At 42.7% G+C, this 13,509-nt stretch overlaps 1 protein-coding gene across 1 annotated transcript in view; it reads right to left on the bottom strand.

Annotated features, from left to right (window-relative positions):
- Positions 1–1,392: 1,392 nt before the first annotated feature.
- The window catches only part of LOC102105411 (gamma-aminobutyric acid receptor subunit rho-1), a 29,730-nt gene continuing 17,613 nt past the window's right edge, over positions 1,393–13,509 (bottom strand). Inside the window, exons 5-10 of the mRNA XM_014263370.2 lie at positions 12,443–12,666; positions 8,970–9,052; positions 7,664–7,804; positions 7,060–7,212; positions 5,139–5,335; positions 1,393–4,306 (exon numbers count right to left, since the gene is read on the bottom strand). Of these exons, the coding sequence (XP_014118845.2) occupies positions 4,019–4,306; positions 5,139–5,335; positions 7,060–7,212; positions 7,664–7,804; positions 8,970–9,052; positions 12,443–12,666 (1,086 nt within the window). The 3' untranslated portion in view covers positions 1,393–4,018. The remainder of the gene's footprint in view (positions 4,307–5,138; positions 5,336–7,059; positions 7,213–7,663; positions 7,805–8,969; positions 9,053–12,442; positions 12,667–13,509) is intronic.

Genomic DNA, 13,509 nt, shown 5'->3' with positions numbered 1-13,509 from the left:
ATAATTTTGAAATAACAAAGAAAAAGTCAGTCTACATTATTTCCTTTATACCCCTGAGGTTTGCAATTGCCTTGTCTTGCAGATAGCAACCCTCCACAGAGCCTTTGTCCACCAGACTTTCATTGACTGCTGCTGCTACCCACATTTTGTTCTTACTAGGGAGCAAAAGTGCGTCCTGCATAAGTGTTCATACCCAAACTATACTAAGCCAGAGTTGGATAAAATTGCTGCTGCTTTAGATTCCTCTAGGCACTAATGGAAGCCTAAAGTATCTAACAAACTCACTAAGGATTTTTCTCAATCTACAACTGCATCTAATGTTCTTTTTATAAATAAGGTGAGAAGCCAAATGCTTCAGTCCTAGTGAAGTCCACAGAGTTGAGGATAGTGTAAAAATATAGTGCTATTGTTCATGATAGCTCTGGAGTTTCAGAGAATCACAGAATGGTTTGGGTTGGAAGAGAGCTTGAAAGACCATCTAGTTCTTCATGCCTTCTCACTGATCCTAGAATAACTGGATTTCTTTTCCTACTCCAGCCTGGCCTTGAACACTCCCAGGGATGGAGCATCTGCAGCTTCTCAGTTACAGACTGAATTTTGCCTCCTTGCTGCTTCACCCTATCAGTAATTATCATCATCCTTAAAGACTACCAAAGGCTTCAGCCTCCAAAGCTAGAACTGAGCTAGATGTGCTCACAGGCAGAGTGTGTATCCACACACTGTGTATCCACAATACACACAGACCTGCATTCTGTACATAGCCTCAGCCCAGGCTGGGCTTCTGGGTTAATCTCAAAGAAATTGCAGATTAACACCCACAGCAAGAAGAACAAGGACTGTAGTCTGAGATGGAAATCCAAGTGTCATCATCATGGTGATCTGGAGTTTGCATGCAGGCTTCTTATCACAGCCCTGCTTGTGAAACTCTGGCACTCTCCAGCCCTACCAGCATAGCCAGATTTAAGGATGCATTTGGTATTCATCTGGATCAATTCCTGAGCTCTCCATGGATAAACACATGGAGATCATGCTTTTTGAAGGCAGACAACACACGATGCTATACAAATGTGAAGTTTTATTGTGATTCTGAGTGTTTCTAGAAATAAACAAAAGCAAAACCTCTCTGATTTATTGTGGAAGTGGAAAGGAGCAGCATGTTAGTGATTGCATACAAAACCCATATAGTGAAAGGTTAAAAGCCAAAAAAGTGCGTATGTAAATATGTTTAATGAGTATAGTTGCTGATAGCAAACACTGACTGTATATGACATATCCTGTAGTTATAGAATACATGTATATACACATTTATATAAGACTGAAAAGGCACTAGAATTTCCCAAATAAAACACAAGTAATTTAACAGTGTAAATCCAAACACTGAAGTTGGGGGGATTATTTAGGGAGTTGTGCTGGAAAGGAAATTTTGAAAAATCACATGGGAAGTTAGAAACTAGGTTCCCACTGAAAGCCAGGGAATTCAAAAGTCCAGCTCCCATTTGTATCTTCAAAATCTCCTTTAATATACTGATTAGATGCCAAATAATGTATGCAGTATGAGATTAATGAGTCTATAAAGGAATGTACTGTACTGCAGCAAACTACAGAACATTAAGCTTCTTATGGAGCTGAAGAGCTTACTATAAAATCTGGCACTCCTGTTCATGCTGTTCTTAAATTGTAGAAATAAGTGGGTTCTTGCAATACTGAGAATCTAAATGCATTCCTGTGCAAGTTTGCCCAAGAAATCTTGGAGCTATTTGTGGTGGAAGGTGCCATCAGAATAAGGTAGGGTGGGAAAACCTGGTAGTCAACCTTTTATGTGCTTTTGCCAGAGTAACCTTTCTACTTTAATTTGACTGAAATGTTAACAGGTTAAAAAAAAAAAAAAAAAAAAAAAAAGAAAAAGGCATTTTTTTAATCTCTTGAAAAAGCTTACAGGAGAATAATATGATATGAAGGGGACTTGATAAAACAAAGGTATGATAGTATATGTGCATGTGGAAAAAAAACTAAAAAAACTTGTAAATGAAATAGAAATAAGAAATAAGTAGTAAAACTATCTTACGGGTGGGTGTGTCTCTCAATGATTTTTAGTTTTTGTGATTTAACTGCCTTACCTATGGAGTGTAGGCTGTAAGTGTGAGAGTTTTTCAGGTCACAATTTTAGCAGTTGTAAGAAATGCTGAGTATGTTTATGCAATATTTATTTACATGGGAAATAAAAACAACAACCAGCAGTGTTCAAACAACTGCAATGACTGTGTCACACACCTGATGGTAGAGTGACAGAACAGGCAGGCCAGGGCAGGTGTCATGTAAGAAGATTCACTCTCCTTGTGGAGTCTTAACTGCTTTGGTCTGATGCTCAGAGCAGCCCCACCTGTCAAACACAAGAGTATCTGCTGTGCAGGCAGTAATGAATTCTGCAGTTGTGTGCAAAAGCATGTGTGTGTTTAAAGTCCTGTGAATGCAAACCCTCAGGTAGCTTTGTGAACACAGGTGTATATCACGTAGCAGCAGAGCAAGTGAGTGATCACAATTCTGAGACACCTTTGGTGCTGCTGGTGTTGTAAAGGCCCCTGATTCCATTCAACTGATTCTTGTTTTTCTGAACTATTTTATCACTTCTGTATTACAGATTCTGCCTTTTCCATATGGAGTGTATTCATACTAACTGGCTGCTCTGCAGACGCTGTGTTAGAGAGTTGGCATTTAAGTCAGTGCTGGCTGCCCCCAGCTCCAGCTGTGTCCTCTTGCTCTGCCTTGGAAGGTGCTGAGCCTTCTCTGAGGGCATGGTGAGCTGCAGGATGCTGGGGCACGGTGCAGCACGAAAGCAGATTCTGTTAGTTGTACCTGCGTCTGCAGTGGAGCTGCTGTCTTATGGTAGAAACTTTTCTTACTTCATTCCAAAGGTTTTGGCATGGCATCTCTTGTAAAGTCCTTACTACTGCTTTGTCAGCTGTTGAGCACCTTTCTATTATGCTTTTAATACAGATGAACCTGGATTTTCCTGGAAGTGAGTGCAACAGAAACACTGAATCAACAATACTGCTAGCATTGCAGGCTGCAACAGGTTTTCAGGCTTATACAGGCTGGTAATGCCCAGACTATATCAGAGGAAAGAGGTTTCTCCTGAAGTAGTTTGGGTTTTTTTTCATAGACAACAGATTGTCTGCACTGGATGTTTTTGTAGAGAAATGCGTTCCCAGGAAACTCAAGAGCAAAACTACCCAAATGAGTGACCCAAATAAGCAGATCCAAGGAGAGCTCCTGTGTTTCCCAGAGGATTTGGTTACAGGAACTCTGGCTTTTGTTCATTCCTTATTAAACGTACATAGCAACTCGTATTATAAAAACTTGGCCAAGACAGTTTGGAAATATTTCCGTGTTTTAAATACCGTTAAGACAAAGCACAAGTCTGAAAGTATTACTATGTGGACCTGTCAGTGCAGTACTGCTAATGAGTCATGCATTAAGCTGTGAGAGATGTAGCCATCAATAACCTTGCCAAAGTGTTTTCCAGTACAGGTATTTTGTATTTGTAATTACCATTTCTGACCTCATCCTGCAAACATGCAAGTATTTGCATATTCTTGTATTTATTGGTATTGAATGTGGTCAGTCTGCTGAGCTGAGAGATGTATGCATGCATTCAGTTACTCAGAGAATTAGGATTTCAGGGGCACAGAATGGAGGATGCACCATATATAAGCAACTTGCAATTGTAGTCACTTGTTAAAATAGTTTACAGTGGCCCGTGAGGCACAAGAACGAACATAGCACATCTTTAAATAAGTATAAAATTTTAGATTGTATATGCTATATTTTGCTGACATGTGAAACTTCCACAATTATTTATGCCACAGATGAGTTGCCTCTAATTAAAAAAAATTAAATCCTGGAAAAAAATCAATCTTCCTGCCAATTAAAACAATTCTCTCTTTTCTTTCTGTTAGCCTATGAGACTGTACTTTCATGTAATGTCACAATGCTCTGTGACTAGAGAGGTTATGAATCTTTATGAAAAAATGGACCAGTATATCAAATTAAACAGAATGTATGCCCCAGGGAATATTATCCTGGAGTACTTGTCGATGGCATGGGTGTCGATCCGCATGCTGACGTATCTCTGGTTTTTCCTCCTGGCCGAGCCCCTCTCCGAGCCCAGTGCCAGCTGCACCATCATCCGGTCCTGTTTGTCCCCATCCTCGGACATGAAGTGCCCCAGCTCGTTCACGTCCCCATCATTGTAGCTGCCATCCACCATCATGGGCCGGGGCTGAGGTAGGCTGCATGCACAGGCAGGCTGTGGGCACACACAAGGGCAGCAAGGGTTTGAGCTGTGTCCACACGGTCACAGACAGCCCTTTCCTCCTTCCAACCCATAATGGTGTGGAAAGGCATGGGGGATTCAGGCTGCTGGGATGCAAAAGGGAGGACAAAACAGTGGAGCTGGGCAGGAGCTTTTTCCATTTCCACTTCCATGTCTGCAAGGCACAGGTGCAGTCAGGGAGAGAGCAGGACTGTCTGTGGAAAAACTCCTTTGGCTCAGGCACAGGTATCAGGGTGTAAACAAAGGTTGGACTTACACCTTGCAGCTGAGAAAATCAGAGAAAGGCAGAGGGAAACTGCAAAAGGAATGTTTGAAACCTGCCCCATTTGGAGAGATCTCAGGCTGAAATTTTAGTTAAAATGTAATGTAACAAGGGTAGAATGGGAAAATTTGGACCGCTGTATAAGTTTAGACTGTGCATAGACAGTATCTGTCATGTCATCTGAAACCCGAAACACAGAATCTAACTGATTCTATCCACAGGTTTTAATCTACGGTATAAAACAATATTTAAAGGTAAAATCCTAAGACCCATCCCATCTATACAGGCAGTGGAGGGCTATACCTAGAGGGAGTTAGCCTCCGCAGATTCCAAAGAAAGAGGAGTGAGCTTGGGCATGGGCTGTGTGTGGCAAATCTTTATAACCCACAATGCCTCACTGCTGGTGTCTTTTTGCACACATTGCATTTTCTCCCAGGCAGCTGAAAGCAGCACTCTGCAGTTTCAAAGCCTTGAACATTTCCAGACTTTTGCCACACCTTTTACCAGGGGCAATAAAATGACACTGGAGATAGAAAACCTCACCTTGTCCCGCAGTTTCCTCTCCTTCCGCTCTTGCACCGTTGTCAGGTAATTCACAGCCGCGTATTCCAACACCGAGAGGAAGACAAACACAAAACTGACCCACAGGTAAATGTCCACTGCTTTGATGTAGGAAACACGAGGCATGGAGGCATTCACCCCAGTGATGATCGTGGACATGGTCAGCACAGTAGTTATCCCTGGGAATGCACCAGCAGAAGAGATCATAAGATGCTTTCAAACCAGACCCTTCATCACAAATACAGCAGTTGCTACAATTTCCTGACACCTGAATTTACCTTTCAATATTTTTTTTTTCACTTTTGGGTATCAAGTTTCACTGCCTGAGGAGGGTCCAGGCAGCCCTGATTTGTAACTGGTATTTTCTTGTCTATTTGGTGAGCACAGCTCTAATTCTGGTCTCAGGTGTTGCTAGTCTGGCTCCTCACCACACCAGCAGCCTCCCACCCTATGGCCAGGCAGTGGCACTTTGACCCTGTGCTGGCTGCACCCCATTCTAGGCTCACCACAGTTCCTGGAGGGGTACAAATACATGGATTTGAACTCAGTGATCCTAAAGGGTTCCCTTCCAACTCAAGATACTCTATGACTCTGTGATTCTGAGTGTCTCAGCTTCTAGTTCAACCCCTCCACAGCACGGACACAAGCAAAGCTGCTGCTTTTACCTGTTTCCCCTGTATTTTCTGTATGCTGGACTTCTCCTGGGAAGTCTTGCTTCATGAGAAGTCACAGAAGTCTCCAGCTGACTCTCACACCTGGTCTGTGCATTCACTGGAGCACAAGCAGGGAATATGGTGCCCCACAAGGTAGTGCTGCCCCACATTACACCCTGGGAGAGCACAATGAGCACATGAGCAAGGGCAGGAGCCCCTTGTCAAGGGCAGTAGCTCAGCATTACCCTGGCTCTGAGAGAACCCCTCCATGGCCCTCTCATTTCAGGGGCTAATTATGTCATATTAGTGATAACTTTGGAAGTTGAAATGATGTATATAAGCACAAAGGACTGAATTCACGTGAGTATCTAGGTGCTAAAAATACTGCTAAGGCAGTGCCTACATCTTCTGAAAAGACACGGCCCATACCCTTATGCTTCTTTTAATGATGTCTCAAAGCAATGGGTGCTGTTTCTAAATTCAGACATGAAAAGCTGCCTTATTGCCATCTCTATTTTGTCTCAATATTCTCTCCACTGAGGGAATATGATTTTAAGAACAAATAAAATCCTGAGGCATGTTGCCTGGAATAAGAGGAAGCAAGCTTGAGTTCAGAATCTGCAAAAAAAACCTAAACAGGACTTTGCTGAGGGCAAAACATCCACTTTAGAAGATTTATGTCCATATCACAGTTCTGCTCCTATGGTGACTCCTGTGATATATGACTTCATCTCTCTGAAAGATGCAGCAAAAGTGGAGTCTGAATGCCTCACACTGCAGTGCAAATTAATTTAACAAGTTAAACTGCACAGCACAGTTCAGCTGTGTTATTTCCACCCTCCCTCCCCTAGCAAAACTCAATAAACCGAAATTTTGTCAGGGCTGCTGATACTGATTTTCACCTTCTTTCTCACTGAAGTCTCCAAAGGATACTGACACCTTGGCTGTACACGTACCCTGTCTCTGTTTAGAGCAGTAAAAGCAGAGTGGGAGGTTTGTTCTCTGACTCATTCTAGGTGCATATTGTACAACCAGGGAAAGCAGCTCTCTTGGTACTGCAGGGCACGAGAAGTTTGCACTCTGAGGGGACACATGCCTTGTCCCTGGGGCATGTATGTGTGCCACAGCTGATTTCTGTGCCTCAAGGCAACACGGGGGCAGCGCATGGAACCAGGGATTTCACCTTGATGGTCAAGGCTATGGTTGCAGCCTTTGTCTCTTAGGTCTGCTGACTACAAGATTGACTTTACCTAACGGGACTCTGGCAGGAACTGCTCGTCGGTCAATCCAGAAGGACACCCAGGATAACATGACCATGAGAGTGGCAGGGAAGTAGGTTTGGAGCAGGAAGAAGAAGATGTGTCGACGTAACGTGAAGTTTATATAGAGGCGATTGTACCACCCTGTGAAACAGAATGAAAAAGAGAAGTTACACCAACATCAGACTACTTTCAGATAGGGTGATGCTGCATGAGGGGAAAAGTGAGTAACTTTACACACAGTTAATGGCTGCAAATCACTGCAATTTACAGAAAAAAACTCCTTACTGAACCAACTATCAAAGTCAAAGCATCTCTTGGGCTGATATCTTCCAGAAAATATAACCTATGCAAAACTCAGAGAGTTTAATTCAAGTTAAGACTTGGTGTCACCTTGAAGAGGGCTTATCTTTCCAGACTGCATGACCATTAAGATGGAAGTGTGTGGCAGGGACAGCTGACATGATATAGAAGAGTGGCAGGTCTGATGGGACACAGAGAGAGCTCCCAGTGGACAATCCTCCATGGCCAAGGCCAAGAGAGACAGTTTTTACCCCTTCTTCCCCCAGCTCTGGCAGGTGCTCTGTCTGCCCACCTGTGCTGCTGTAAAAGGCAAGCTTTGTGGTGGTGTGAAACTCCTGAATCAGGAACTGGGACAGTGATATCCTCTCATCTGTTTTAAGGGACTCATTCCCATTCTTCCAGTACAGCATAAGGTCATCTTCAGTGTAGGCATCTAGGAAAGCAGAGCAAACTCAGGATAGTGTACTAAGACAGCTGCTACCATCCCCACAGTCCAGGATGTGCCCACACAGCCCTCCTGGCTCCTTCAGAGCTCCCAGCTGAAAAGCTCAAATTCCCAATGCCACCCACCTAGGTTGTGGGTATGGCTGTGGCAAGGAGTGGACTAGCTCATTGTCACAGCCCTCAGGCCTGATGCCTGGTACATTTTGTTAACCCTCCTGCTTCTCTAATTGTAGTTTCACACACATAATAGGTGTGTCAAGTAACCCACTGCATCAGAACTTGAAAAATTCTTTATTGTAAAATTCCTAAAATCAGTAGCATAGAAAAGCAGCCTTAGCAGAAAGAACCTGTTTGGGGTGATGAGAGGAATGATTTATCAATGGTCTGAAGAATGCAGGAGGAAAAACTCTAATTTTTCTGCCTGTGATATACACATGAACATTACTTGGTTTTTTAATACATGTGGAAATAACAGTAATGTCAATCCTTTTACATGGGTTTAGTAGCAGCTCTTTCCAGAGTGGGAGAAAAAATCATATATTAATGTATTAAAACAGAATTAAGACTGTAATTTCTTATTGCAAGGTTAAGCAGAGGAAAATAACTCAAAAAAGCCAACATTTTCAAACGTTGCTACATGAAATCTGGCCAATTCAAATGTGCATCATACTTGGGACAAAGGGTGTAAGCTGGGTTTATCTCAAATAGGACTAAGAAGCATAAGAGGAAGGCAATTAATGTCACTACCCTGCTGTGGTTTCTACACCACAGATGAGCAGATGGGAGCGGAGGGTGTAAGGCCATTTATCCATGTGTTTGAGGGCACCTGGGCAAACAGGTGCTCTTGGAGGCTGCTGGCCTGCAAGCAAGGGCCCTGTGGGTGGAGAGGCAGTGGGGCAGCCTGGCTGGCATTCAGGACCACTGGCAAGGCAGTGCTCACAGCTGGTTTTTAAAAACACTTGTTCCACCACCACCTAATTCTAGTGAAAAAATACGGGCCGGGAGCTTCTCTTAGTGTTGAACTCTGATGACTTTGGTTAGAGCTCCCATGACTGTAGCAGCAGTTTAATTATTGGTACAATTAATTATTGGTTTAACACAGTTTGGGTGCTCATGGGGTGTCCTTGGCTCCCCTATGCCTCCACATTACTTACAGCTTTCAATCTCCAGGGAACATGTTTGGGTATCCAGCGGAAAGCGACTAAAATCCATGTTGCACATTGCTGTTACTGTAACTCTAGGAAGAAATAAAAATCACGCATTAAAAACTTTTCTCCTTGTGCAACTGAAAAATAGTAAAGCTGTGAGTTTGGTTTTCTATTAAACAACTACAACTAGTACCACTCATTTTATTAAACAACTACAGCCACTATCACTCAACTGAAAATAAATTCCTTCCATTCCACTAAAGCCATTCCACTTTAGTTAAAGCCATTTCTTTCTCTCAGAAAACTACTGTTAAAGGTGACTAGAAAGTTAGGCCATTACAAATTGCAATTAGATGACAAAAGTATTGGAGAAGAAAATGAGAAAGGGCAAAAAGGACACTTCCCCCCTGACAATGAGCAAACATATCTCTTCAGACATCTGTCCTTTGAACAGATGCTTTGTATTGTAAAATAATTTTCATTTATCAAAGCCATCGTAGTGCCATGAGGGATGCAGGTAATTTCCCTGCACAGAGTGAATTTCCAGCTGCTCAGTGGGAACCCGGTGATCACACATGGAAATCAGCCACCAGAGGGCACAGGGCTGGAGCTGGAATGCAACAGCGACCACTGAAATGCTCTGGCACATCAATCAAGCTCTCTGGCTTTGCCATAGTCTGATTACCACATTTTTAATAGCATAATTTAGTGTTTGAATCAGAAGAAACCATAAATCTTGACTGGTTTGGACTCTAAAGAAGTAAATGAAAATAAAAGTATAAATCATATCGGGGAAAGAATTAATAAGGTTTAGAAGAGTTAGTTGGTAGAGAGACATCTGTCATACGGTGATAAAAACACAGTGCAATCCCTTATGTTAGCAGTCCTTCTGCACAAGTGGGTTCTGTCTGATGTTGCTTTCCTGTCTGAAATTAGACTTTGAGTGAAAGTCCTTGGTTGAAATGGAAGTTTAGGAGCCAGTGAGGTCTATGGTGGTTTCTAAAATGAGAGAACAATGTCTGGCAAAGAACCCTAAAAAGGCAGACACCAAGGAAAAATACAATATTCAGGCAAAGGCATTCAGTAAGGCAGAGAGGCAGTAACGACCTGCTTGTTCTTATGGGGAGCCTTTGTCCCTCCCCAGCATTCACAAAGCATTGCAAGTTGCACTCACTGCCGAATAAAATACTGAAACTCTGCCGGTTTGCTATTGAAGACATTCGCCACCACTTTGTGCTGGGCAATTGTTTAAGCACAAGGCTGTGAAGGATCTGAGTAGTTTGGTGTCCTCCTGTTCCCATCTTCTTTATATAATCATAAATGCTTGCAATGCAGATGGTTGGCAGCTAAATGAGTGTGTAGGCACGCATGATACAGCTGAACAGTATGTCATATTCTTGGCCTTTTTTATTGTACTCAGGACCTGACCAAAATTTGTAAAGGCCTAAAGAATATCTGAACCTTGTCTAATCTGATGAGTGAAGAAAAATATTTGATAATGAGAAGGTAGACAATGTTCAGGCTATGTATCCAAATGAACTGTAGGATAAAAATACCAAAGAACAAAAGAATTTTTGTCAAACTGATGCCCCCTAGGGAATCAAGAATTTCTTTGCTTGACTTCTTTTGTAGGATCATAAAACACCTTGTCAGGCTGAGAAGTTACCCCCTCACCTTGTGGCAGGCTCAGCTTCACCTCTGCCAGTACCAACATTCCCTAAAGACCTCCACAGCCTTCACAAGCAGTGTATTCTGCAACTTTCTCACTAGTTAAAGCTATGAGTCTTGCTGATACTGACCTCCTATCATTCAGGTTTTCCTTCTTTTTGTCCTTCAGAATATATTATCTATCATCTGATGCTTTGTTTATTTATCAGGTATTATTTCACTGCTGTGAAAGCGATGTTGACATTCTTGCATCAGAATATTGTACAGAAATTTTCTTTCTAATAGGTTTTTATGGGTCCTTTGGCAATACTTGCTTTTTTAACTGAATGGAGCTGCAGCCAAGTAAAACAGAAACACAGATTTTATTTTCTTTTAGAGATTGACAAATTGATTGACAAATTGATTATCTGGGATAGAGTTAATTTTTTTTCACAGTGGCTAGTGTGGGAATACATCTTGGATTTGTCCAGAAAACAATGTTAATAACACAGAGATATTTTCATGAATGCTGAGCAGGGCTTCCACAGCATCAAGGCCTTTTCTGCTTCTCCAACCCAAAAAGGAGGAGGCTGAGGGCACACAGGGAGTTTGGGGGGGACAGCTGATCCCACCTGACCAAAAGGACATTCCACAGCATATGGCATCATGCTTAGCATATTAAGTGGGGGAAGAAGAAGGAAGGGGTGGAAATTTGGAGTAAACGCATTCATGTTCCCAAGTGACTGTTATGTGTGATGGAGCCCTGCTTTTCTGGGGTGAACACCTGCCTGCCCTTGGGAAGTCGTGAATGAAATTCTTGATTTGCTTTGCCTGTGCATGGGGCTTTTGCTTTATCTAATTCTCTGCCTTTATCTCAACCCATGAAGGTTTTTTTGGCTTTTACTGTTCCAATTCCCTTCTCCCTCCCACAAGGAGGAAGTGAGCCAGCAGCTACATGGGGCTTAGTTGCCAGCTGGGGTTAAATCATGACACAGATGCTCCTCACTTAGCATCTCCAAGCATGAAAGTGTTACTTACCAGAAATTAAAAAATCCCAGTTTAATAACATTCAGACTTATGTCAACTGATGAACTATTTGGAAAATAAGAGAGAAAGCCAAGGCTGGGACCACCCCTCAAGCCAGTGGACAAAGAAATGACTACCAAAAATGTCTCCTGCAAGGAGCTCCAATGGATTTCACATGAAAAGCGAGCAAAAAGCAGAAAAAACCAAAACAAGTGTTTGGGTTGCTCTAACCATACGTGGGAGTCACCAGAAGCTATATACCCTTGCTCTGAAGCTTGTCACTTCATGTGCTGAAGGATGTTCCCTCTGATTTTTTGCTTATCATAAAGTGGCACTCAGTAAAATTTATACTTCTCCATCATTGCTCTCAAGAATAGAAACTGCACATTTTGCTAAGCCCAGAGACTTTGCTGTGTAGTGAAGTGGATAACTATAGCTACCCTGGACTTCTCTTTATTGCCAGAAACTGCCCTTTTATTTAGAATGTGCCCTGCAGGGATTGCAGCCTGCTGGCCCTCGCTGAGCTGCTCCAAGCTGACTGCAGCTTCCCAACAGGAACAGGGGCTAGCCATGCTCACAAGGCGAAGGGAGAGTGGTGGAACCAACAATGCTGGCACAGAAACTGGCTTTCTGCAACAGGCACTTAAATGTACTCATACAGGCACTCAGATGTCTGTGGATAGCCAGCACATTCATTATTTTTTATGCTTTTTTTTGTATGAAGTCATGCAAAAACACAATACAGGAATCAATTAAAACACTTTCTCTTTCCACTAATAGCTTGCATTGACCAAATGCGGTTTTACCTGAGGCTATAAAGTACCTTCCCATCTGGCTGGACCCGAAGCATGACATTGTCTGTGGTGGTGTCGTGGATGAAGGAACGCTTGGAGTGGACAAAGAACATGTCAGGCACCCAGATCTTCTTCACCAGTCTGCCATCAAAGGTCATGCTCTGGTTGTTGGTGCTGGGGAAGGACAACCTCTCGTCTTTCCAGTAGTGCCTCAGATAAAGCGTCATGGTGAAGTCCTGCAGCAAACAGACTTCTGTCACAACTTACACCTTATCAGCATAATAGCTCCTCTCTGGGACAAACAATGAACTGTAAAGCACCTCTCCTGAGGGCACATCCACTCCCCCTGGGCTGAAAGGGCCATCACCAGCTACAGCTTGTTTATTCATCAGGTCAGATAGATTTACTGGGTTCAGACATAACTGACTTCTCAAACTTAAATTTAGTACAGAATGAATAACTCTGTCACTGATGTGTCTTCATTTAAAAAGCAAGCAGTGATCTTGCTAAGCACCATGGCATTTTTCTACAAAGCTGCATGAGTTAAAAAGTATTGATTCTGAAAATATAAAATCTTCTCCATTACTATTTTGCTAACAGCCAAAATTGACCCTGAATTTTTTTTTAACCCAAGGCCATCTAGCGGTTTTCCCATGTTGATGAGTGTTGCAACTTGACATTAGAGGAGGAACAGGGGCAGTATTCAAAAGCCATGGGAACTAATTCAAAATCATAATTTTTGATTTAGAAAAAACCGAAACAGAATAGGTTTATTGTTTGGGTTTTGTTTGGTTTGGGGTTTGTTTTGGGGGGTTGGTTTTGGTTTTTTTTTTAACTTCTAAGTCCTCAATGTTAATTCTTCCACTTTGCTTTCAAATCCCAAAGCTTTTTAGGAGCCCTCTGGCTACCTTCACAAGCTTTCTCCTCAGCCAGGACAGGTGAAGGCTCAGGATACCCATGGCTAGCTGTTGAGGTACCAAGAGCACTGGAGTCAGGAAGTCAGCTGAAGGGGTCCCCAGTTCTGGGGGAAAAGCTCACCCCTGAGGTCAAATGACTGCAGATATCCCAGCCCACACAAG

This window comes from Pseudopodoces humilis, chromosome 3 (genome assembly GCF_049639895.1).
Source record: "Pseudopodoces humilis isolate 2021_Gansu_Grassland_sample_001 chromosome 3, ASM4963989v1, whole genome shotgun sequence".
In the NCBI taxonomy this organism is placed as follows: Eukaryota; Metazoa; Chordata; class Aves; order Passeriformes; family Paridae; genus Pseudopodoces; species Pseudopodoces humilis.
This window is presented reverse-complemented; position numbering and strand designations above follow the sequence as displayed.